This window comes from Notechis scutatus, chromosome 2 (genome assembly GCF_049901735.1).
Source record: "Notechis scutatus isolate UNSWTSFEM ecotype Mainland chromosome 2, rNotScu1.2, whole genome shotgun sequence".
In the NCBI taxonomy this organism is placed as follows: Eukaryota; Metazoa; Chordata; class Lepidosauria; order Squamata; family Elapidae; genus Notechis; species Notechis scutatus.
The window spans coordinates 148,947,784-148,972,683 of record NC_142010.1 but is presented as its reverse complement, the minus strand read 5'-3'; the positions used below and the strand labels follow the sequence as shown (position 1 = coordinate 148,972,683).

At 40.4% G+C, this 24,900-nt stretch overlaps 1 protein-coding gene across 1 annotated transcript; it reads left to right on the top strand.

The window, feature by feature from the left end:
- Positions 1-4,866: 4,866 nt before the first annotated feature.
- LOC113431772 (synaptonemal complex central element protein 1-like) lies at positions 4,867-24,900 on the top strand. Its single transcript, XM_087956625.1, has 12 exons — positions 4,867-4,984; positions 5,953-6,012; positions 6,780-6,854; positions 7,563-7,610; positions 9,569-9,623; positions 10,100-10,189; positions 14,245-14,308; positions 16,287-16,344; positions 16,517-16,631; positions 20,182-20,271; positions 21,504-21,596; positions 23,988-24,900. The coding sequence occupies exons 1-11, from the start codon at positions 4,945-4,947 to the stop codon at positions 21,559-21,561; spliced, it is 753 nt and encodes a 250-aa protein (XP_087812751.1). The 5' UTR covers positions 4,867-4,944; the 3' UTR covers positions 21,562-21,596; positions 23,988-24,900.

The window sequence follows — 24,900 nt, the reverse complement described above, 5'->3', positions numbered from 1 at the left end:
TTCTTCTTTTATATATTACTTATTTTTCTTTTAGTCAAGGGAAATTTCCCAATAAAAATTATTTTAAAAAAACAAAACCCAGAAACAGTAGAAACCCCATTGGAGCGAGGTAGAAGGATCATGTACTGTAAATTTCCTTTTTTCCTCATTCCCCCCCTTTATTGTAACATTGTAAATCATGATGCATGGTACTATTTCAAGGGAGATTTCAATGCTGTCAGGTTTGTATAATACCATTAAAACTAATGTTTTTATTTATTTAATAAAACCTTTTATTATTTCAAACAATAAATATTTACTTATTATTTTATTACTAACAAGCATAAAGTATTAAGATTTTTTTTTTTTAAAGGATCCCAACTGATCCCTAGAGCCCACCTTTATTAACAGGATTTTAACACTTGTGGCACATGGGGCAGGGCCCCTAAAAACTGTAAGAGATTCTTGATAACAATCATTAAACCCACATCCCAAGTCTTTCCTTTTGATATTCTGGAATATCAAGACCTGGTTATCAGGACTGGGACTCCCAGGTAACCAGAGACATGTTTAGATGGCTCCATTTTGGGGCTGGCTATTTTCATTCTCAGTGTGCCCATGGTTTGTATCTCTGTTTTTGTAATATTTAATGTGACTGTTATATTTTTAATAACCATGTTTTTTTTATATGTAGTTTTGCCTGAAGTTTGTTGTATGCCACCCAGAGTCGCTTTTGGGGAGATAGGTGGCGATATAAATCTGATTAATAAATAGTATAAATACATCAATCCATAAATAAATGGGTTTTATTCAAAGGAAAAACATCATTTCCTAAACTTCAAAAGGTGGCAGGGATGCCATGCTAAAATGCAAATATTTCCTTTATTAAAATGCTAATCATAAAGCATACAAATTCTCCATAACAATAAGAGAAAGAAGGAAGTATGTCAGCTAGGAAATAGATCACATTTCCAAGTAAAGATGTGCCAACTAGTAACCACAGGCTAAAAAGACAAAAGAATGAATACAGGGGGTATCTGGCAGTGGTCCTGCACAGCCATTGCCCAACCCCACACTTGCTATGCTGGGGTTCTTTTAATAAAGAAAATATATGATTCTCCACAAGTGTCATTTGGTTTCTTTTTTTTTTCTGGCTTGGAGCCGAACACTGGGAAGGGTTTTTTTATTTCCTTCGAAAAGCAGCAAGGAGAAAGGAGGGGCTCCTCACAAGATGTGGTAAAATTGTGCAATGTAGTTTCCACCCCAATCTCATTCATTTTATCACATTTCTCTCTCTTCTCAGCCAGTTCCCCCCCACTTTTTAAAAATGTTGTGGTTTACCGTTAGTGATAATCATTTGGCAGATGAGCTGTGGTTTTTCTTTACCCCCAGTTGCTCAATTCAAAAGGGAAAAAAAATGATGGTTAAATAGGGCAATGGAAGAAATAGCTGCTAGATTGGTTCATTTCTCTCTTGCCAGGTGTGAGTGTTTAGGTTTTTTTAAATAGTTTTTTTAATAGTTTTTTTCTTTAACATCCATAAATGCTTGTGAACAGTGTATTGTCTAGGTCAATATTTTTTAAACACCGTACTACTATCACTAATATTTAGATATACATAATCATAATCTTTCAACTTCTAACATTTATGTATATGTGGTAATTATAATGTGTTCTATTATATATCAGTATGCATAATACTATTTCCTCAATTTCTACTTTCTACCTCTTTTTTTCTAACTCTTAATAAGATAGCCCACCCTATTAAGAAGTATTCTATATCTATCCATCATCTCTTGTCCATTTTAGAATTTCAACTCTTATTGTCTTTTTGGTAAATCTTTCATGCTTCTCCTTTGGAATCTTGTACATCACATTTATTTAAGTATTTCATCTGCCACAACATCTATCTCTTGCTGTTGGATCTCTAGAGTATCCATTGGTAGTTCTTTCATCATTTTAAGGAAAACTTTCTCTTTATTCTCTTCTATGTTTTGAACTCTTAGAGGATAATCTGTCTGTTTCGTTTTAAGAATGATTACTAGATATTCCATTTCTTTCTCCGCTTATATCATTTTTGGATTTATTTCCTCTATTCTTTCCTCAGCTCCTTCTGGTTTCTCCTCTATTTTCTGATTTTTTTGTTCATCTTTTATTATCATTTGCTGAAGGTTTTCTAGACTCACATCTGTATCCTGCATCAATTCCATCATCTCCCTATGATTCCTTGTCATAACGTCCTGAATACATTGAAACTTCAATAATATTTATTTATAAATCATATTTGTTTTCCACTGTTGAGACATTTTGTAATGATTTAATGGGCTAATAGTTGCTCAATATTCCACCAAGATACCAAGATCCCAATTGCCCTAAAGCACAAAAAACGCCAACATTAATAAAATTTACACAGTCCAGGAACTGTTCCTCAAAAACAAGATTCCTTTTTCTTGATACGATTTCTTCCAATAATCAAATAATGTTATCCACAGATTAAGTTACTTTTCACACTACTACAAGTTCCAGTCTGGGTTTTCTATATTTTAAAGCTTCATAGTTTTCCATTAAAAGTTTGTTTCACTTTTGTGTCTATAATCTTTCTCTGTGTATTATATTGCTGCTTTCTTAGCGTTTTGGAGAGTCTTTTTTTTTAAAATCATTTTATTTGGGTTTAGATATCTAGTTTAGAAGTTGAAAGTTGCCTCACCCCATTCCAATCCTCTGCTACGAACTGCTTCAGTGCATAATCTTCTTATCCCAGTTGTCGCAGCTTCGGTCTTGCCAAAACAGCTGTCATCTCTGCTGCCTATCAAGAGGGTTTCTTTGGATCAAGCAAGGAAACTGCTGTTTCCTTGTGATCTACAAAGTATCCCTCCTTCTTCACCATCCCTCCAGGGTGGCTTTGATGCTATAGGGTCTCCTAGCAAGCAAGTATTGGCTGGGTTTTGCGATGCTCCGTGGAGCACCACTATCCCATATCCATCCTGCTGCGACACCAACCGGTAAGGAGTTGAGTGTTCAGATTTTGAGATTTAGAATTTCCTGCTGGATTTAAGTTGAGCCTTCCAAAATATTAAGTACTAAACCCAAGAAAAATAAGCATTATGCTATGACAGGATGATGTATTTTTGATTGGTTAGATTTATATCCTTAGGAATTCAAGGTGACATATATAGTGCTCCCTCTTCCTCTATATCTGCACACACAAAAACAGAAACAGATTATGCTGAGAATTACCCAGTAAACTTCTGTGGCTGAGAAGGCTTGGATCTAGTGTTCCCTGCTGCTAGTTTTTTTAAAACAAAACTTAAGATTTAGCTTATTGCGGTCTTTCAGTCCAGTTTTTAATCATGCATGGCCAGAATGAAGTCTTAGGCTAAAGGGCCTTCAATTTGGTCCTACTGGATATAGTAGAGGAAAGGTTTTTTAAGTCTCAACCCTGAACTGTAAAGGTCTTTTATTATAATGAAAGCCTATTCTACAAATCCTTTTCTGCTCTTTAAATATTTATGCAATATTCTATATTAATATTTAATAGAAACTACAGAATATTTCATGACACATTTATACTATTAATAATATTAATGTAAATATTATTCTAGTATCCTTTCAATTCATCTCAGGAAGCCCTTAACTCTGAAGGATACATTGGAGGAAAGATACAATAATTTTCTATTCAACTGTATCCATATCTATAATAACAAAATCTTCCATTGCGTTGTACTTCCTCCCTCTTCCAGTGTATCAGGAAAGCATCTGCTTGAAATACTTCTGAATAGCAAAAGCAATAGCACTTATACACCACTTCACAGTGCTTTATAGCCCGCTCTAAGCAGTTTACAGAGTCAGTCTATTGCCTCCAATAATCTGGGTCCTCATTTTACTGACCTTGGAAAGATGGAAGGCTGAGTCAACTTTGAGCTGGTGAGAATTGAACTGCTGGCAGTTGGCAGAATTAATATACAATACTGCATTCTAACCATTGCACTACCACGGCTCTACAATATTATTATCTTTAGGAATTTTCCAGGGTTTTAAAATATATTTTAGTGCCTTTTGTCTAAATACTGTAGTAGTTCTTCATATTTCCAGCAAGCTCATTCTCCTTACTCTCTACATCAACCGCAGAGGACAGCCACATGAAGAAATCTGAAAATGCACTCATTTGAAAAGACAAATTTGCTGAGGAGTTAAATTCCTTGTCTGTCCAATCACACTTAGCCAATAAAGAATTCTATTCTATTCTATTCTATTCTATTCTATTCTATTCTATTCTATTCTATTCTATTCTACTCTATTTCTAAATTGCACCAGTTAATTGCTATTATCTTTTCTATGTGGAAAGTATTACCCTGTTTCTCCAACAATATGGCCTCCCCCAATAGGAAGTCCCAGCATGTTTTATAGGCATGAAATGAAATTAAGCCCCTCCCCCCAAATTAAGGCCTATATTAAAACATGCGAAATGGGGGGGAATGGTGGGGGGGCTTGACGTTAGGAAGTACTTTTGTTGCACACCCGGATATGGTGCTGCCTGTGATGACTCCGATACGAAGTGCCCCACCAACGCCGAGGTCAACATCCAAGCCATCGCCGCCCGCCCGAAGATGCAAGGGGGGTGGGAAATTAAGTCACCCCCGAAAAGACGGCCTAGCCATTTTTTCGGGGCTCAAAAAAAAAATAAGACCCGGCCTTATTATATGAGAAACACGGTATAATTTTGATTTTGTAACGTGCAGGAAGAACATTGCAATTTCCATTTCACAGGTGGACTTTTTCAGTTAAGAGAAAAAAATATTCCATATAGGCAAAAGGTCTACATGCTGTCCAGATTTTGATATACTCCATCTGGGTTAATATATATGTGGGTGAATGACGATATATAGCTTAAGTGGATTATGACAACATTTAAACAATTCTGTTTGTTCTTGTTCTTTGTCCAGATTCCTGGAACTTTGCATCAAAAATGGAAGAGATACTGTCTCTAGTGAAACAAATGCAAAACGGTATTTTTTTGAAGCTAGGGACAACAGTTAGAGTGGGCACCAGGCATTAGACATCTTAGTAAAATTTTGGAGTGTACACATGATGGTAATGTGTGACCTATCAATGATTAAAGTGGGTAGTTCTCTAGAAAATCTATGATGTTTTACATTTGAGCTATGGCTGAAGATTTATTAAAATCTGGAGGACAACACATTGCTTACCATATAGAAAATAGCTGGGCATTGAGACATTTGGAATTCTTTCCCCTCTTATTACGGAAAGAGTTGTTCTGACCACCATAGAAGATAAAATTGGACAAAATCTAAAGGTTCAAATTTCTGATACGTTTGTAGGAAATGAGTTTGCTATTTGTTGACGATAAACGAATAAGGAAAAGTAGCTCCAAATGTGTAAAAGTAGCCTGCCACTTCTATCCATGTACACAGCATGTTGCAACATTATGCCTGTACAGTGGAAATAGTTGATTTCATGCAATCTTGGGAGGGGGCGCAGCACAACCAAATACCGTATCACATAATCTAGGGACCTACAAAATGTAATCAGTATGTATACAGTATTGTGATTGTAACATTGCTTTGATGCCAAACAGTGGTCAGATTCTGCGGGTGTGTATTTGATTTAAACAGAATTTTGCATGAGAAGGGAAGGCCAGAAGTTCTTATTGGATGCCAGAAGAAAAATATAATGAAATAAGGGATGCTGACTTTAGGGGAAAGGTTTAAACATCCAGTTTTTATTTTAAAAAAAAAATCCAATCAGCATAAGATAAACTATCAATATAATTTGACAGTTAATTATTTTAAATTATCCTATTTACCCTCTGAAGCTGTCAGTTGCATTTGCAATGGAAGGAAAGATATGCAATAATATACAGGAAAGTGGTTATGGTGAATTTATATAAAGTTTTAAGGTACTAATATAATTAAGAATCCAGATGAAACTTTCTCCTTTTTCCTTTCCTTGATAGTAGGAAATCTAGAGCCAAAAATAGAAGATCTAGTAAAAAGAATTAATAAATTGCAGCAAGGTAAGGGATTCAAATGGGACACAAAATAAAGGGCTGTGGTTGGCTGGCAGAAGTCATGGATTACATTACTATACTTCATTTGATAAACTTAGTTGGATGAACATAAATTGAGCAGTAGAAATATTTTACCTCATTTGAAGAGATTATTTGTTTGGTTTAAATATGTTGTGATATTTTGAGACTCTTGGTAGTTCACGACAGTTCTAAAACAAAACATTTCTATGCTAAATATAAAATTAAAATAAAATCAAAATTACATAACCCTGACAATATCACAGTTCGCCCCCAAACCTTCTGGAATAACTCAGTTTTAACTAAATCCTGAAAAGTTATTATCAATGCAACTAATCTTACCTCCAGGGGGAGGCCTGGGACTGTTGAAAGAAACATCTCCTGGCCCTCACTTCCCCCCTCCTATTTTATAAGATTGGAGGTCTTCTCTTTTTATTTAATGCTCTGATATTTTTTCATTGCTGTTTCAGTCTTTTTCTATCTGCAAACTGTGGTCTGTTAAAAATAAAAAGCAGAATAGCTCTACAATATCTTTATTTGTTATTTAGTATGATTCCTCTGTCAGAAACTCCACTAGCACAATCTTAGTAAAAATTGTTATTGCTGCACTTATTTTAGCTGAGAAATATTACAAAGGTTTAAATGTATTTTGACTATTATACTATAATATTACACAGATGCAAAAGATCCTTGTCATGAGCTTCCCATTTATCATGTACTCTCTCAATTTATTTGTTATATGCATTTTTCTTCAGCCAAGAAGATATTAAATGAAGAGATTTCTGAGACAAATAAACACAGTAAGACACTTCATATAGAGCTGGAAAAGTGTAGGTATTTGTTCTGTCATAGTTCAGATTGAAGCCAACTAATCAAATGCCATTAATCTCTCCCTCCACAGTCAGTTTTTTTTAAAATATATGAACTTCAGAATGCAATCCACTTTGAATAATCTTTAGTTTTAAATAGACATATTTAAAACTGCATTATTACTATGTTCACCTAGTAATATTAAGGCAAGTTTTTAAACCATACTATGCTGAATAAGTCATAATGGCTTGCTACTACATAACCTAAATCATAATGGATGGGTTATATATATATTAAACAATAATGGGTGGACATCACTAAGCAAGCAGCCACATTATGCTATGTTGCTATGTATGATTTACAGTGCTGTTGATCTGCAGGTACAGGCCAGTTAATTTAACTATTATAACAACAGCCAATATATTACATGATATGTAACAGTATATGGAAATGACTGAGAAACAGAAGGGAGAGCCATAAACCGGACAACCAGCATATAAAAGCAAGAAAAATCAATGCAATAAGATTATTTTGAATTGTTTTTCTGTTCATGTTTGTAGACAGATGACACTTTAGCTGTAGTAAATGTATAGTACCTGGGAACAGAGGTCAGACTTTTATAATGCAATTTTAGAAAAATAAGGACCATCACCTGATCTTTCTTCCATTTGTATTTTCTGCAATATGATGAAAATAATGCCTAAATGAAATCACTTCTTCTGTTGTAGTGAATGCTGAGAAGTCAAGCCTTGAAGAAATATGGAATGAGAAAAAGGGTAATAGAAAATTCTGAGATACTGGATTGATTTTTTAAAAAACATTATCATTTTTTGCACTTGTCCACGTTATATTCCTTAAAATTTCATATCTGTTGCGAGGACAATTCACTATTAATATGACTACAATATGAAATACAGTTTCAAAAGATACATTGTAGTATGAAATGCAGTTTTAAGTGACACTTTATGTTTTGGCATTATTATAAAATTAATTTAATTGCAGGAATTAAGTTTAATTTAACTAAGATTATCTTTATCTTTCAATGCTTATACCATTTTTTTTTTTTTATTAAAAAAAAAAAAAAAATAAATAAATAAAGATGAAAAGAAAAAAAAAAAAAAAAAAAAAAAAAAAAAAAAAAAAAAAAAAAAAAAAACCGGGCCCCGGGGCCCCCCCCCCCCCCCCCCCCCCCCCCCCCCCCCCACAAAGGGAAGGGGAAGAAAACCCCCCCAAACACGAGGGGGGGGGGCCACCAACCCCCCGGGGGAAGCCCCCCCCCCCCCCCCCCCCCCCCCCCCCCCCCCCCCCCCCCCCCCCCCCGCGCCCCGGGCTCCTGCCGGGTCTCCCCCGCGGGGCGCCGGGGGGGGGGGGGAAAGGGAAAACTCCCCCCGCGGGCAACCACAAAGGAAGTTTTACCCCCCCCCACACCCCCCCCCCCCCCCCCCCCCCCCGGCTCCTCCTCCACCCCCCCCCCGCGCCCCACAACACCCCCCCCCCCAGAAAGAGGAAAGGATGGGTGCGGGGGCCCCTTTTTCTTGGAGTAGGAGTTTTTTTGGTTTTTGGGGGGGGGGGGGGGGGAAAAAAAAGATGAAAAAGAGGGAAGAAAACAAAAAAAAAAAAGGGAAAAAACCGAGCCAAGCACCGGAAGTTTTGTATAGGTTTCTGTTGTTAATATTAGGGGGGGAAATCTTAAGTTTTGTGTTAATCGTTTCTTATTGTTGCTGTTACGATATACATTTATATCCCATCCTTCAATGCATATGTTTCCAGGATGGTTGACAGAAGTACAACAGAAACTGAGAAAAAAAATAATCAAATTCATTTGAGACAATGGCAGTACTAAAGCTCCACATTGCCCTTTTTTAAAAAAAGCAACAAAAGTCAGCTTTTCTTCTCCCAGCATTTGTTACATGAAGATGACATATTTCATAGGCAGTGAGTTAAGGCAAGGTGAAAACTTGTGGTTACAGGTTATATACAGCACAAGTTGGCTTTTATAGTGCTCTGAGCCATCCCTGACAAAAGGGCAACAGTTCCCCAAATCTTGAGAAGAGAAACAGATGAAAACTCTAGCATAAGTCCTAAAATACATATATCATAGTTTAAAACCACCCCTAATGCCCCTCAAAGTCCCATCACTTATTCATATCAAAATACATTGAGTACCAAATTTGATGAGTTTCAAAGCAGTTGAGTACCAAGGTACCACTGTAAGTATAACTAAAAAAACAACATTTAAAAGTCGTGGTGCAGAGAGAAAAATTATCTCCGTGTACTTTCTCCACCTGGTAATTTAAATAATTTCTGTACTTAACAATATTGCCCATTTTATTTTTTATTTACTTCTCAAAGTTTCATAAGATGGAATTAAACTTTTTCATGAAAAATACATACTGGACCAAAATTTTCATCAAGCTGATCATCACAAGCCCAATATCCTTTCCTGATGAGGCTTTTTTCTTTAAGTAACTTTACGATTACCTGTGCTTAATACAGAGGAAAAATAGAACACTCCCTTTCCTGCAGTCCCTTGTTACTTTATCTAATGAAAGGGTGGCATAGTGTTATTGCACATGTTCTGTTCCTTGAACGTAGTGTTAGAGAACTTCAATGTTAGAGAACATACAGTTCATAAAACCATGGCAGAACATACAGTACATAAAACCATGGCAGAAATATTATGCAGAAAGAGAATAACTGAACTGCTGAGAATTAATATTTACCTTTCTTGCAGAGATAAAAAAAGTCATGCAGATGCATTCAGAGGAGACACAAGCTGAAATGCAGAGGTGAGCTAGGGCCTCTGATCCACCTGCTTTGTGGACTTCGCTATTGAAAAGTACTGAGCAATGTTCTAGACCACAGAAAGAAACACAACAAATCACTCCAATGCTGTCAGTATATATTATTATTTATTATGATTGTATTTTACGATACTTATCACTTGTTGCTTGTATGTAAACTGAGAGCTTATGCACCAGAGACAAATCCCTTGAGTGTCCGATCACACTTGGCCAATAAAGAATATTCTATTCTATTCTATTCTATTCTATTCTATTCTATTCTATTCTATTCTATTCTATTCTATTCTATTCTATTCCATTCCTACCCTACCCTACCCTACCCTACTACCCTATCCTATCCTAATGCATATGTTTTCAGTATAATGATTTATATTGGAATACATGATCCAAGGGCAAAGTGATTAATATAAGAACATTAAGAATTAGCCCATTCTGTATCTTGGTTTCTTCTCATTTACCAGGGAACAGAAATTGAACCTGGATTGTAAGCAACAAATTGAAGAAATCACAGCCAAGATTCAGATGGAAAAGCTGAAGCAGAGGGAGCAGAGGTTGGTTCCTTGCAATTTTGCTATAAACGTATGTGTGCTAACATTTTCTGATTTCATTTAATTCATGTATTATCAAAAAAGTTATTGCATTTACATTTATTGGATCACATTTCAGACTGCCTTCATTCCCTTAGGAAATCATTTTCTGTAAAGAATAAAGCTGTGTAAACTGAAAAAATGAATAATACAGTAATGCAACTTAAGAAATACCTGATTTTGTCACAACAATCAGATCATTCAATAAAATTGTTTGCAAATAAGTTTAATAATAACAAAACTATTTGTAGCCATTTATTTTTTAATTATTACCAGAATTGTGTGGTAAGAAGACTTACTGTACAATTACAGTAATAGGCATGGCCACACCAAGCACCCACTCCATAGCAATGCCCTTTAAGACTGGCACCCGCTTCATGTTTTCTAACATATATAGGTAAAGTGGCTCAGTACCGCCAAAGTTGAGGCCCAGAATCTGCATTTGAGACAATGCCTTCTCTTGACCATCCCTGCAAGAAAGTCTACCCAAGTGCTTGATGTGCTAGATTCTGTTGCAGTTGACATTCCCTAGAAATCACCCAAGACTAGGCACGCACGCCCCTAACTACCTCAATTCCAACTACTGCTGGCCTTAAATGCAAGCTACTCAATGCAAGAAGCCTCGCGAATAAAATACCTGAATTTTTCCTCCTACTAAATATGGCTAAATTCGACATTATATTTGTCTGTGAAACATGGCTCAATGCATCTCTCCTGACTCCATTACCACAGTAAGAGACTATCATGTTTACCGATCAGATCGTGAATTTCGTAGAGGAGGTGGTGTTGCTATCTTCTATAAAAAGTCCTTACATCTAAAAATATCCAAGTTACCCAGGAGCTTGCTCTTCCTGAGACCATCATCTGTGAACTATCCTTAAATATCACAATTCGATTCTTACTATGTTACAGAGCACCTGATTATGACATCGAACATGTAAACAAGCTAAATACACTACTAACATGGGCAGCATGCTGCCCATACCCTTTTATTTTTCTTGGTGATTTCAATCTACCTCATATTGACTGGACCCTAAATGAATGTTCAACTGAAACCATACATGCAACCTTCTACAATGCTATTACAAATCTGGGACTGGTACAACTGGTAACCAACAACACTAGACTAAACAACTGCCTCGATCTCATCTTCTGCAATAGTTTGAATTTAATTTACGGAATACAAACTAAAGAACCCTTTTCCAGCAGTGACCACAATATGATTGACTTTTGTCTCAACATACGCCCACACAAAAATCACCACAATGATGTAATCCCCAATTATAACTTCAAAAAGGCAACTATGATCTTATAGACAACGATCTCTCATCCCTTGATTGGCAATCTCTATTCACTGGATGCAATACTGTTGAAGACCATTACAACATATTTTTACTTGAAGTCAAAAGAGTCATCAAACTATATGTACCAACAACAACTCCCAAAACAAAAAAAAACAGATTACCCATAACAATAAGGAAACTTCAATCCAAAAGAGATCGTTCTGGTGGAAAAACAAATCTGGTCACGTTGCCAATTTCAAAAGCCGATACAAAAATTTATGCCACCAGATAAAGACTGAATGCACCAATTATCACATTAAACAAGAGGAAAACCTTCTAAGCACCAATTCCACCGTGCTTTTTACAATTTTGTAAACAACAAACTAAAAGACTCAAGGTCCATCCCACCCCTGATAGGACCTAATGGTAAAGACTGCAACGACGACACCATTAAAGCCAACATCTTTAACACATTCTTGGCTCAGTATTTGTAAACAGCAATGGATCATGCCCAGTATTTCCTAGCCGTACCACAGATAACCACAATGATCTAATACATATCAATTTTACAGAAGACAATGTTGAAAAAGCACTACGCAATCTAAAACCATCTCTATCTATTGGACCAGATGGAATATGTGCCTACTTCCTAAAAAGCTATCCTCTGCCATAGCTAAACCTCTAAGCATAATCTTTGAAAAATCTTTCAGGACCAGATCCTTGCCTAACCTATGGTCACAAGCCACAGTTATCCCCATCTTCAAAAAGGAGACCCCAGTCTAGTTGAAAATTACAGACCAATCTCCTTATGCTGTGTCACCTGTAAAGTCATGGAATCAATTATTAACCAATCCATCATCCTCCACTTAGAGACAAACAACCTACTCTCCAATAAACAATTTGGTTTCAGAAAAAAACTATCCTGTAATCTGCAACTCTTACACTGCAAAAACATATGGACGACACAACTCGATCAGGGCAAAGCAATAGACGCAATCTACATAGACTTCTGCAAAGCCTTTGATTCAGTGGTACACGACAAACTACTCTTAAAAATAAAATCCTATAGTATCTCTGGACAACTGCATAACTGGATAGAAGCATTCCTGGCAAACAGACAACAAATGGTCAAAATTGGGAGCATCCTATCAAATTCAGTACCTGTCAATAGTGGTGTCCGCCAAGGCAGTGTTCTAGGACCAACTCTCTTCATACTCTACATAAACGACCTCTGTGATCATATTAAGAGCAACTGCGTTCTTTTCGCTGATGATGTAAAGCTGTTCAATACTACAGACAATACTGCTACCCTTCAAAAGATCTTGACTATGTATCAGAATGGTCAAACAAATGGCAACTTCAAATCTCAACAAATAAATGCTCTGTCTTACATATTGGCAAAAAAATCAGAAAATAAAATACAAGCTGAATAGTCAAGATCTTGTTGATGACCCAAGCTCTGTAAAGGACCTTGGAATACTCACCTCTAATGATCTAAGTGCTAGAGCCCACTGCAACTACATAGCCAAAAAGGCATTAAGAGTTGTTAACCTAATCCTACGTAGCTTTTTCTCTGGTAATATCACACTACTAACCAGAGCATACAAAACATTCGCTAGACCAATACCGAATACAGCTCATCAGTCTGGAACCCACATTACGTATCTGATATTAGCACAACTGAGAAAGTCCAGAAATATTTCACAAGAAGAGTTCTCCACTCCCTCTACTGTCGTAGAATACCTTATGCCACCAGACTTGAAATTCTAGAACTAGAAAACCTTGAATTACGCCGTCTTCGGTCTGATTTAAGCATGGTATACAAAATCATACATTGCAATGTCCTACCTGTCAATGAATACTACAGCTTCAACCATAACAACACAAGAGCACACAATAGATACAAACTCAAAGTTAACCGCACCAAACTTGATTGCAGGAAATACGACTTCAGCAATAGAGTGGTCAATGTCTGGAATACTCTACCCGACTCTGTAGTCTCTTCCCCAAACCCCAAAAACTTTAACCTTAAATTGTCTACTATTGACCTCACCCCTTTCCTAAGAGGTCTGTAGGGGCGTGCATAAGCGCACCAATGTGCCTACCGTCCCTGTCATATTGTTTCTTTTATTCTTCTTTTATTTTTCTTATATGTACCCATTTCATATATTCATAACTATGTATACACTTACACTTATTATCTTGTAAACCAGGGGTCCCCAACGCCGGTCCGCGGACCGGTACTGGTCCGCGGAACAAGTCTTACCGGGCCGCTGGTTGCTGGGCGCCGCCATCTTTTGGGTAAAAAGTGCTTCCGGTGAGCTTTTCCGGCAGAAAGCTCACCGGAAGCACTTTTCATCAAAAAAGATGGCGGCGCTTCGGTGAGCTTTTCCGGGTAGAAAGCCATTTCTACCGAAAAGCTCACCAGAGCGCTGGCGCCGCCATCTTTTTGGCGAAAAGTGCTTCGGTGAGGTCACCGGAAGCACTTTTTCGTCAAAAAGATGGCGGCGCCCAGTTGATGCCGGGTACCGGGCATGGCGCCAGCTGATGCCGGTACCGGGCGCGCATCAAAAAGGTTGGGGATCACTGTTGTAAACAATTGACAAATCAAATAAATAAAATAAATAAATAAATAAATAAAACAAATGCTGTAAGGAGTTGAATTTATTTGCAATGTAATAGTTTATTCTGTCTTGTTCCTGCTTTGGGTTTATTTATTTATTTTTCTACTTTCAGATTCGCATTTGAGCAGTTACTTGATGAGTTGATGGAGAAACACAAGAATCTCTGGGAACTTTATGTAAGAGCGTGTTTCCCCCCCCCCACATCCGCCCCGTAGCATCAATTACAGTATATTCTACAGTACTCATTAATATTGTAATAAATGTAGGCAGCAAAACTGTGAGTTAAAGATCTTGAATTCCAATTGCCTTTGGGAATACTAACATCAAAATATCTAAAAAAAAAAAATTGGCCTTGTCCACAAAGTGATATATTCACAGTGTGAAATGCTGAGGTCTGAAAGTGCAATAGAAAGAGTGGATATTACTGGATACAGGCATGGGAAAATCCTCCCAGGAGAAACAGCTACTGCACTGGAGAAATACTGTCAAGGGTCTGCGGGGATATTAGGAACAGGGAGGTACATATTATTTGCTCACAGACTGGCTGCTTGACTGCTAGATTCTTGGGTGTTCTATTGAGCCAAACTTGTGCTTTTCTCAGTTTACCTTCCTATTTTAACTCCTAGGAGCACAGCCATGTAAATGAGATTAAAATGAAATGCTAGGTGGAAAAGGGCTAGGCAACTGCCATGTTGAAAACAATAAAAAACCAATGATATATGGAGAGAACTTTCCCCACAATAATTGTTATGTCCAGGGCATCAGTAGCAAGACTTCCTGTTATGCACCAAGAAAACTGTTGTGTACTGTAGCTCTTATTTACCCAAAATGGCAAGAACAGGATGGTCTATACAATTTAGGATTACAGGTAGTCCTAGACGTACAACAATTTGTTTAGTAATGAAATTAATGCAGAAATTGGAATGGCATTGAAAAAAATGACTTAATGACTGTTTTCCAAACATAGAACCATTGCAGCATCCCCATGGTCACATAATCAAAATTTGGATACGTGACAACTGGCATGTACTTAGGATGGTTACAGTGGCCCGGTGTCATGTGATCACCTTTTGCAACTTTCTGACAAGAAAAGTCAACGGGGAAGCCAGATTCACTTAATCATTGTGTTACTAATTTAACTACTGCAGTGATTCACTTAACAACTGTGGCAAGAAAGGTCATAAAATGGGACAAAAACCCATTTAGCAACATACATTCTGGGCTCAATTGTGGTTGTATGTCAAGGACTACTTGTAGATTTACATTACCCTATAGAAGATGACAGATTACATACCACCATGGCTCCTGTGCCAATGTATGATCACTACTGGACAGATGAGGGCATGTGGGTGTTGCTGAATGCTATACATGCATTATGCTATCTATAGAGTATGGCTAGTTCAAGCACTCTTGATAGGTTTTTCATTATTTGGTACACACTGGAATTGTCTTCTTGAATGGAATGGGCAATCCAAGCTAATATATGGGTTTTAATGTATTTGTGGTCCCCATGTCCCACTAAGACTGCTTTGCTTGAATTCAACAGTAGCTGAATTAGCAACATTTAGTGTTTAGTGGGAAAAAAATAGTACATACATTCACAATAGGATTAATCACCAATAATATGTTTTTTAAAACCTCAAGAGAAAAAGTTCCAAATGCAACCTTTCTTTCTAGTGATATCATATTGTTGTTATCCCTTTGCTGCTAACAGATGCATATAATTAATGTAAAAATTATTCTTATTTGTATTATCTTTTACTGTGATATTTTTCTGATTAACTTTCTACCTTTCATACTCCTCCCACATATTAATATTTGCTTGATTTGTAAAACTGGAGGCTATTTATGTATTTAAATATACATTGGATTAAATATTTATTTAATAAATATATAATTAACTCTGCTCTCTTATCTCTCTGATTTTAATTGGGTAAATAGCATGAGCAGAAAGGTTGGCTTCTTTCTGATGCTCCAGCCTGTCTATTAGTTTTTGTTTTTGCTGATCACATTATATTGACATTTAAATTACTTTGTTTACATTTGGGAGATTAAATTTGGGAGATTATTTTTATTGATTTCCTTCCTCATATCTACAGCATGTTTTTTGTTATTATCTTGTTTCTTTTCATCATATCATTTTCCACTTTTCAGGCCAGGGAGAAACCAATGGCTGACATGAAAGTGAATAAGGAGCAGTTACTACTTGAAGGTGAGAAAGAAAATGCACTATTTGGGGCATTTAGGTAATTTAGATTACCCTATCTAAAATCATTCCAATTAATTTCTAATATACTTTGAAAGTACCTTCAGTTTTCAAGGCAGGTAAGAATTCTTAAATGTGATGTGTCATAAAGGATTTATATGTTGTAATATTCCATTAGAAAAATTAATCCAAGAGAAACTGGCTCATGTTCAAGATGAACTGGATTTGCTGAGTCAGGTTGCATTTAGCGAAAAGAGGAAGTTTCTGAAAAGCCAGGCAGCTGCATCTACTGTGTGAGTATACTTCCATTCTCTTCTGAGGTAATAATATTTAGAACTCAGATAAGAAAGTTTGTCCTTTCCCAAGGGTATTCAAGAAATTTACCTTTTAACACTTAAAATGAACTATAATAGCAAGTAAAAGTGCTACTTTTAAAAATAAGCAAAAACTTTCCAAGAGTAGTTATTAATTAATTAATTAATTAATTGCCTTTCCTTGAGGAAGATGAGCGGTTCAAAAATATGAGATATAAATAAATACAATTAATTATACATGAGACTATTAAAAACTCTGGTGTGCCTCATTATACCGTATATACTCGAGTATAAGTCGACCCGAATATAAGCCGAGGCACCTAATTTTACACAAAAAAAACTGGGAAAACTTATTGACTTGAGTATAAGCCGAGGGTGGGAAATGCAGCAGCTACTGGTAAATTTCAAAAATAAAAATAATTAATTTGGGAAACGATCTCACTATCGTGAAAGGTTTAATTGATTCACTAACCCAAAAGAAGAAGATGATGATGACAGCGGGAGGCAGGAGTCACTCTCTCCCCTCCCTCGGAGGCCCCTGAGTCAGGAGTCGCTACCACCGGCGCGGCCCCAGTCCGCGTCGCCTCGGGAAGGGAAAGGCAAAAGGAAGAGCGCGGCAGCGCTTTGCAACAGCAGCAGCGGCACCGGGAGGCTCAGGCTCAGCGGCTCCTGGTTTTGCCCCACCCTTCCCAAGGCAACGCTGGGACCGGAGCCGCACTGGCGGCAGCAACTCCCGACGGGTTGGGGCTCAGCCGGACACCTGAGCGGAGATGTAGGGAGAAGGCAAAAGCGACCGAAGATCCTTCAGGGGAAACTGAGGGGAGACTCACCCTTGGTCCAGATGAGCCCCCTTCCCGCCCCTAAGGAAGCAGAGGCAGCCAGCAAGGGCAGGCAAGCCCGCTTCACAGACTCCGTCCGTCCTCACTCCCACCCATCAAAAGCCATGAAGAGCCCCAATCGCGCAGCCCAGAATCGCCCTCCCCTCAGGGGCAGCAACGACGCCCGGTTTTTCCCGAGACAAGAAGCTCCGCCATGCAATGAAAGCGCCCTGGCTCTAGGCTCAGAAAACAACGCGAGCCGAGGTCGCTTCGGCCCGCTCGGCTTCTCCAACATCCGGCACCGCCCTGTTCTATGTGCCGGGCCCGGCAAGTCCGAGCAGCCAGCGCGTGGAGCAGGGCGGTGCCGGACATCGTTGGCTGCCTCTTTCGCAGCACGGGAGGCCTCCCGGCTGGCCAGCTGCTCTCCTCCTTCTCTGCCTGTTTGTTCTGTGTGACCGAGGAGGAGGAGACCGGCGGCTGGTTGGGGAGGCTTTCTGCGCCGAGGAGGCGGCTGCTGGTGTCCGGCTTTGCTCCGTTTTCTGATGGTCCGCACGGCCCTGTTCTTTACTTGGGCAGCCAGCGCCCGCAATGGCGCCCCACGGCGGCAACAGGCAGTTCCGCCCGGCTCCGCTCAGGTGTCCGGCTGGGGCTGTTGGGAGTTGCTGCCGCCGTGCGGCCCCAGTCCCGCGTCGCCTCAGGAAGGGAAAGGCAAAAGGCGCACCGGTGGCAGAAACTCCCAACAGCCCCAGCCGGGAAGGGAAAGGCAAAAAGCGCTTTGCCTTTCCCTTTCCGAGGCGGCGGGACTCGGCCGCACCGGCGGCACCAACTCCCAACAGCTCCAGCCGGGAAGGGAAAGGCAAAAAGCGCTTTGCCTTCCCTTTCCGAGGCGGCGGGACTGGGGCCGACCGGCGGCACCAACTCCCAACAGCCCCAGCCGGGAAGGGAAGGCAAAAGCGCTTTGCCTTTCCCTTCCCGAGGCGACGCGGACTGGGGCCGCACCGGCGGCACCAACTCCCAACAGCCCCAGCCGGGAAGGGAAAGGCAAAAGCGCTTTGCCTTTCCCTTCCCGAGGCGACGCGGGACTGGGGCCGCACCGGCGGCAGCAACTCCCAACAGCCCCAGCCGGGAAGGGAAAGGCAAAAGCGCTTTGCCTTTCCCTTCCCGAGGCGACGCGGGACTGGGGCCGCACCGGCGGCACCAACTCCCAACAGTCCCAGCCGGGAAGGGAAAGGCAAAAAGCGCTTTGCCTTCCCCTTCCCGAGCGACGCTGGGACTGGGGCCGCACCGCGGCACCAACTCCCAACAGTCCCAGCCGGAAGGGAAAGGCAAAAGCGCTTTGCCTTTCCCTTCCCGAGGCGACGCGGGACTGGGGCCGCACCGGCGGCACCAACTCCCAACAGCCCCAGCCGGGAAGGGAAAGGCAAAGGCGCTTTGCCTTTCCCCTTCCGGCGACGCGGACTGGGCCGCACCGGCGGCAGCAACTCCCAACAGCCCCAGCCGGGAAGGGAAAGGCAAAAGCGCTTTGCCTTTCCCTTCCCGAGGCGGCGGGACTGGGGCCGCACCGGTGGCAGCAACTCCCAACAGCCCCAGCTGGGAAGGGAAAGGCAAAAAGCGCTTTGCCTTTCCCTTCCCGTTAGGGCGCCCGGCTGCCCAAGTAAAGAACAGGGCCGCACCGGAGAAGTGGAGCAAAGCTGGACACCAACAGCCGCCTCCTCGGCGCAGAAAGGCTCCCCAACCAGCCGGCCGGTCTCCTCCTCCTCGGTCACACAGAACAAACAGGCAGAGGAGAGCAGCTGGCCAGCTGGGGGAGGCCTCCGTGCTGCGAAAGAGGCAGCCAACAATCTCCGGCACCGCCCTGCTCCACGCGCTGGCTGCTCGGACTTGCCGGGCCCGGCACATAGAACAGGGCGGTGCCGGATGTTGGAGAAGCTGAGCGGGCCAGCGACCTCGGCTCGTGTTGTTTTCTGAGCCTAGAGCCAGGGCGCTTTCATTGCACGGCGGAGCTTCTTGTCTCAGGAAAAACCGGGCGTCGTTGCTGCCCCCTGAGGGGAGGGCGATTCTGGGCTGCGCGATTGGGGGACTTCGTGGCTTTGGGTGGGTGGGAGTGAGGACGGACGGAGTCCGTGAAGTGGGGCTTGCCTGCCCTTGCTGGCTGCCTCTGCTTCCTTAGGGGCGGGGAAGGGGCTCATCTGGACCAAGGGTGAGTCTCCCCTCAGTTTCCCCTGAAGGATCTTCCGTCGCTTTTGCCTTCTCCCTACATCTTCCCTGTGTTAAAATCCCCCCACACACACACTTATTTTCGGGCGGATAGATTTCGTGTCTGAGCATTCTCACATGACGGTGGGTCTTTCCCCGCCCTAAAAACAGTTTAAAAAAAAAGAAAAATATATCCTCATGCAAGAACTTTTCTGCTTCCGATTACCCCCATGCTTAAAAGTTGCAAAGGAAACACGGAAGCAGGAAGCGCCTGCCCAGCTCCGGAGCTCCACACCATTTTTTTCAGAGGGGAATCTGACTCGAGTATAAGCCGAGGGGATTTTTCAGCACAAAAATGGGCTGAAAAACTCGGCTTATACTCGAGTATATACGGTACTTTTTTTGTAATTTTGGAATAAAAATGCATATGCCAAATAATTTCTCACCACAAAAGCAACTAATACCTTGATAGATTTGACATATAAGAACTCTTATTCATACCTTTTCATTTCCAGGGAGTTATTTCAAGAGGAAAACAAAAAAGCAAAAGAATATCTTGAAGCAGCCTCGAAGTACAATTCTGACTTGCAAGAGAAATGCAGCAAGTGAGCAGAAAAGTGGGAATGTATTTGGATAAGTAAACATATAATTAATCTTCTGCAGATTCATTTCTGAAAGATGATCATTTTTAGCCAAGAGAGTAATTATCCTTGGGCTATCTATTTGAAGCAAATTCAAAATGTGAATTTTATGTTATCATGAAACATTTACAATCTATTAGGATACAAGCAAAAGTCAATATTTAATTTCAATCAATCAGAATAGAGCTGGAAGGGACCTTGGAGTTCTTCTAGATTAGCCCCCTCCTCGAGCAGGTGTCCCTATACCCTTTCAGACAAGTGACTGTCCAGTCTCTTCTTAACAACCTCCAGTGATGAAGCACCTACAACTTCTGAAGGCAAGCTGGTTAATTGTTATCAGTGTTAGGAAGTTTTTCTTTAGTTTCAGGTTGCTTCTCTCCTTGATTAGTTTCTATCCATTGTTTCTTGTCCTGCCTACAGGTGCTTTGGTAAATAAGTTGATCCCCTCCTCTTTGTGGCAATACTTGTGTTATATCATCCATAGTCCTTCTTTTCTCTAGACTAGCCAAGCCTAAATCCAGCAACCATTTTTCATAAGTTTTAATCTCCAGGCCTTTAATCGTCTTAGTTGCTCTTTTTTGCACTTTTTCCAAAATGTCATTATTTTTTTTTTTAGGGTGGTGACCAAAGCCAGGTGTGGCCTTACTAAGGCTTTATAAAGCAGTACTAATTCTTCACATGATTTTGATTCTATGCCTCTTGTTTATACAACCAAGGATTGTATTAGCAGTTTTGGTTGCTGTCTCACACTGCTGGCTCATATTTAAGTGATCCTCCACTAGGACTCCAAGGTCCTTCTCATAATTATTGGAGTCCACTAGGACTCCAGGGTCCCTCTCAAAGTTGTTATTAACAGTTATTAGCCAAAAAAGTTAATACAATCCTTGGTTGTTATAAACAGAGGCATAGAATCAAAATCACATGAAGTATTAGTACAGCTTTATAAAACCTTAGTAAGGCCACACCTGGAATACCGCACCCAGTTTTGGTCACCAGAAACAATATATTATTGAAATATTCTAAACAAAGATAACCACCTCTACCATCTACTGGAATTCCTACTCCTGCAAGTTTTATTTATAATTATAAAATGGAAATATGGTCACTAGTTTTCTGCCTCCTTTTGTTTCCTTTATATTTACTTCTATTTTGATCTTGTTTACATTGTTTAACCTCAAGTATTTAATTTACTTCAGGTTAAGAATAGAGCTGGAGGTCTTTGGGATGGAGGATGACAACATGAATGAAGATTAGCTAGTAGTCCGCCATACTGCTGCACAGGAGGAAATGTAAATATTCTTAATGCGTTCTTTGAAGCTGTTATTTAAGTAAAGCAGGATAGGAGCAACCACTTATCTGGTATTCCAAAATAAGAGAGATGATTAATACAATAAGACTTTTAAGCAAAATTAGAATGGAATGAATTTATCACAACATTTCTAGGCTGCAAGAAGTGTTCTTGGTTTCTACTTAGAGATGTAAGGGAGGAGGCCCTCTTGCATTCAAGGACCATATTGAAAAATTTGGGATCTTATGCCACACTAGATATGAGTTCATGACTGATATTGAAAAATTTGGGATCTTATGCCACACTAAATATGAGTTCATGACCGATATTGAAAAATTTGGGATCTTAATTCCACACTAGATATGAGTTCATGGGCACAAAATGAAACATTTGTTTCTTAAAGTTTCAATAATTAGTTCCTATTCACTCACTCTCATGTATCATTCCTCAAGTAGGGCCTGCCTTCTGGAATGAGGTTCTCTTGAGATCTAGATCAGGGGTGTCCAACCTTTCACCTTCCCTGGGCCACATTAGAAGATGAAAATTTGGTTTGGGCCGCACATAATTAAATAAAATAATAAATTAAATTAAATTAAATTAAATTAAATTAAATTAAATAATTAAATTAAATTAAATTAAATTAAATTAAATTAAATTAAATTAAATATAAAATAATAAAATAAAATAAAATTATTATTAATTATTTCTTATTAATTATTTATTATAAATTATTTATTTTTATGTTATAATTTTCCGGCCAAATTTTGCGGGGTGGGAGGGAGGGGGAAGAAAGCTCGCCCGCCTCCTGCAAATTATTTATTTTTTATTAATTTTCCGGCCAAATTTTGCGGGGTGGGAGGGAGGGGGAAGAAAGCTCGCCGCCTCACGCCTACCTCTCCTCCTGCAAATGCAGCAGTGGTGGTGGCGGCGGCGGGGGCAGAAGCAGCAGCGGTGGCGGGGGCAGAAGCAGCAGCAGCGGCGGCGGGGGGCAGAAGCGGCAGCGGCGGCGGGGCAGAAGCAGCGGCGGTGGCGGCGCGGGGGACAGAAGCAGCGGGCGCGGCGGCGGGGGCAGAAGCAGCAGCGGTGGCGGCGGGGCAGAAGCAGCCTCGGCGGCGGCGGCGGGGGCAGAAGCAGCGGCGGCGGCGGCAGAAGCAGCAGCGGTGGCGGCGGGGCAGAAGCAGCAGCGGCGGCTGCGGGGGCAGAAGCAGCAGCGGTGGCGGTGGCAGCGGCAACAGCAGGAGGTGGCAGGGCGGGACTTTTGGGCTGCGGCTGCCCGCTTTTCTGTTGCTTTCGCCTCGCCCGCCTCGCACCTATCTCTCCTCCTGCAAATGCAGCAGTGGTGGCGGCGGCGGGGCAGAAGCAGCAGCGGCGGCGGCGGTGGCAGGGCAGAAGCAGCAGCGGCGGAGGCGGCGGTGGGGGGGGCAGAAGCAGCAGCGGCGGCAGCGGCGGTGGGGGCAGAAGCAGCAGCAGTGGCGGCGGCGGCAACAGCAGGAGGTGGCGGGGCGGGACTTTTGGGCTGCGGCTGCCCGCCTTTTCTGTTGCTCGCCTCGCCCTGCCTCGCGCCTGCCTCTCCTCCTCCTCCTCGCTGGATCTTTCATGAAGGTTGGGGTGGGCGTTGGGCCGCATTACGAGGCGACCTGGGCCGCATGCGGCCCGCGGCCCGCGGGTTGGACAAGCCTGATCTAGATGGTCCCTTTCTGCAGGTGTTTTGAAAAACACTGAAGATTTGGTTCTTTGCCAAGGCTTTTGGCCAGGCTGATTGCAGCCCATTTAGAATGCGTGGATGGGAGATTTTGTTGTTTCTGTTTTCATCACTTTTGCTATCTTTTACTTCTTTAGTTTTACTTCTTTAGTTTTATTTTCCTTGTTTCACTTTTAACTTGTAAACTGACCAGAATTGCAATATATAAAGCTCATAAAACAAATCAATCAAGAAATACAGTCAAAGTCTCAATAAAACATTGAAATGCTGCAGCTCTGAGGAGATAGTGGACAGTCCTTTCCACTTGGCAGGATTTGGCTTTCCTTTACCTCCTGGTTTCATGAGCCTGCCATTTTAATATATCTTTCAAAGGAAAGACACTGATGGATTTGCAGATTCCTCTCATGGAAACCACTTGGATTTGCCCATGACAAAAGTGTAACATAAAAGAATTTATGTGAAAGCAAATTATTTTATTTATCCATTATGAAGGTGGCAGAAGAGCAGTCCAGATTGTCAAACTGCTTCTGAAGAAATGGTAGTGTGGCAGTGTTTTTAGGCCTATCTTGATTTAATGAACACTGAAGTTAATGTTTCCTTGATCCATACAAGGATAGAGGAAAGATTAAAAGTTTATAGAGATAATTTCCTAATTTTATATATCTCTCTCTATTCCTATCCCCATGATAGGTTTGTGTGTGCAACAGGAGCTTTTTCTTGAGCAGTGAGAGAAATCATCCCAGTGGAATATTGGATGCCTTGCTTCACTCCTAAATTTGTGGCAAACCATTTGCTGTTAATAAATTTCTGTTACCTCTGCTGTCATGAAAATGGAATTTTTGGTTTATTTCTTGATGTTTATGGATGCAAAATACCTCTAGATCAGTGTTTCTCAATCAATATGGACTAACATCCTGGCTGGAAAAATCTGGGAGTTAAAGATGACACATCTTAAAGTTGCCAAGGTTAACAAATACTGATTTAAATATTAGAGCATCACAACTTATTTGAAACAGATTCTATCCAAAGTGCATTAATAATAAATGAAATATTTGTCATCAAAGCTTTAGCATTTTCAAGGTTTGGGCGCCTGTTTAAAAAACTGCTTCGAATTTCATGGGTTTATACCACCAATATTTCTTGGACCCCAAACAAAAAAGCAACAACAGCCATTCCATATGTTTCCAAAGACACAGCTACTTTAATGCTTCAAACAGATATCCTCATTTGCACAAATGTACTTTATAGTACAAAGTAGTTCTTTTGAATACTTTACATAACTTTTCCATACAAGAAAAATATATCATTTGGAGTTAATATGGAATTTTATTAGTATCTATATGTACTGTATATATAGCAAACTTTCCCCAAACAAGTATCTTCTTGATGCAACATGATTTGGTTATTATGGCAGGAATTATGAAAATTGCACTCTGTCCCTTAAGAATTAATAATGCATCTTTTGAATTACTGTTATAGTCAATTAAACAATTTTAACAATTTTAAAGCGCTAGCACAATCAACTTCTCTTGAAGAAAAAAATTAGAAGGTACATTCAAATTGAAAGTGTATAAAATTGCTAAATTTTCATGTATTTTTGGTT

Excerpts from the sequence above, each read along its gene's own strand:
- LOC113431772 (XM_087956625.1), top strand. The coding sequence starts at position 4,945 with ATGGAAGAGATACTGTCTCTAGTGAAACAAATGCAAAACG. Across the intron at positions 4,985-5,952 it reads AGTGAAACAAATGCAAAACG|TAGGAAATCTAGAGCCAAAA; the intron begins GTATTTTTTTGA and ends TTTCCTTGATAG. Across the intron at positions 7,611-9,568 it reads AATATGGAATGAGAAAAAGG|AGATAAAAAAAGTCATGCAG; the intron begins GTAATAGAAAAT and ends CCTTTCTTGCAG.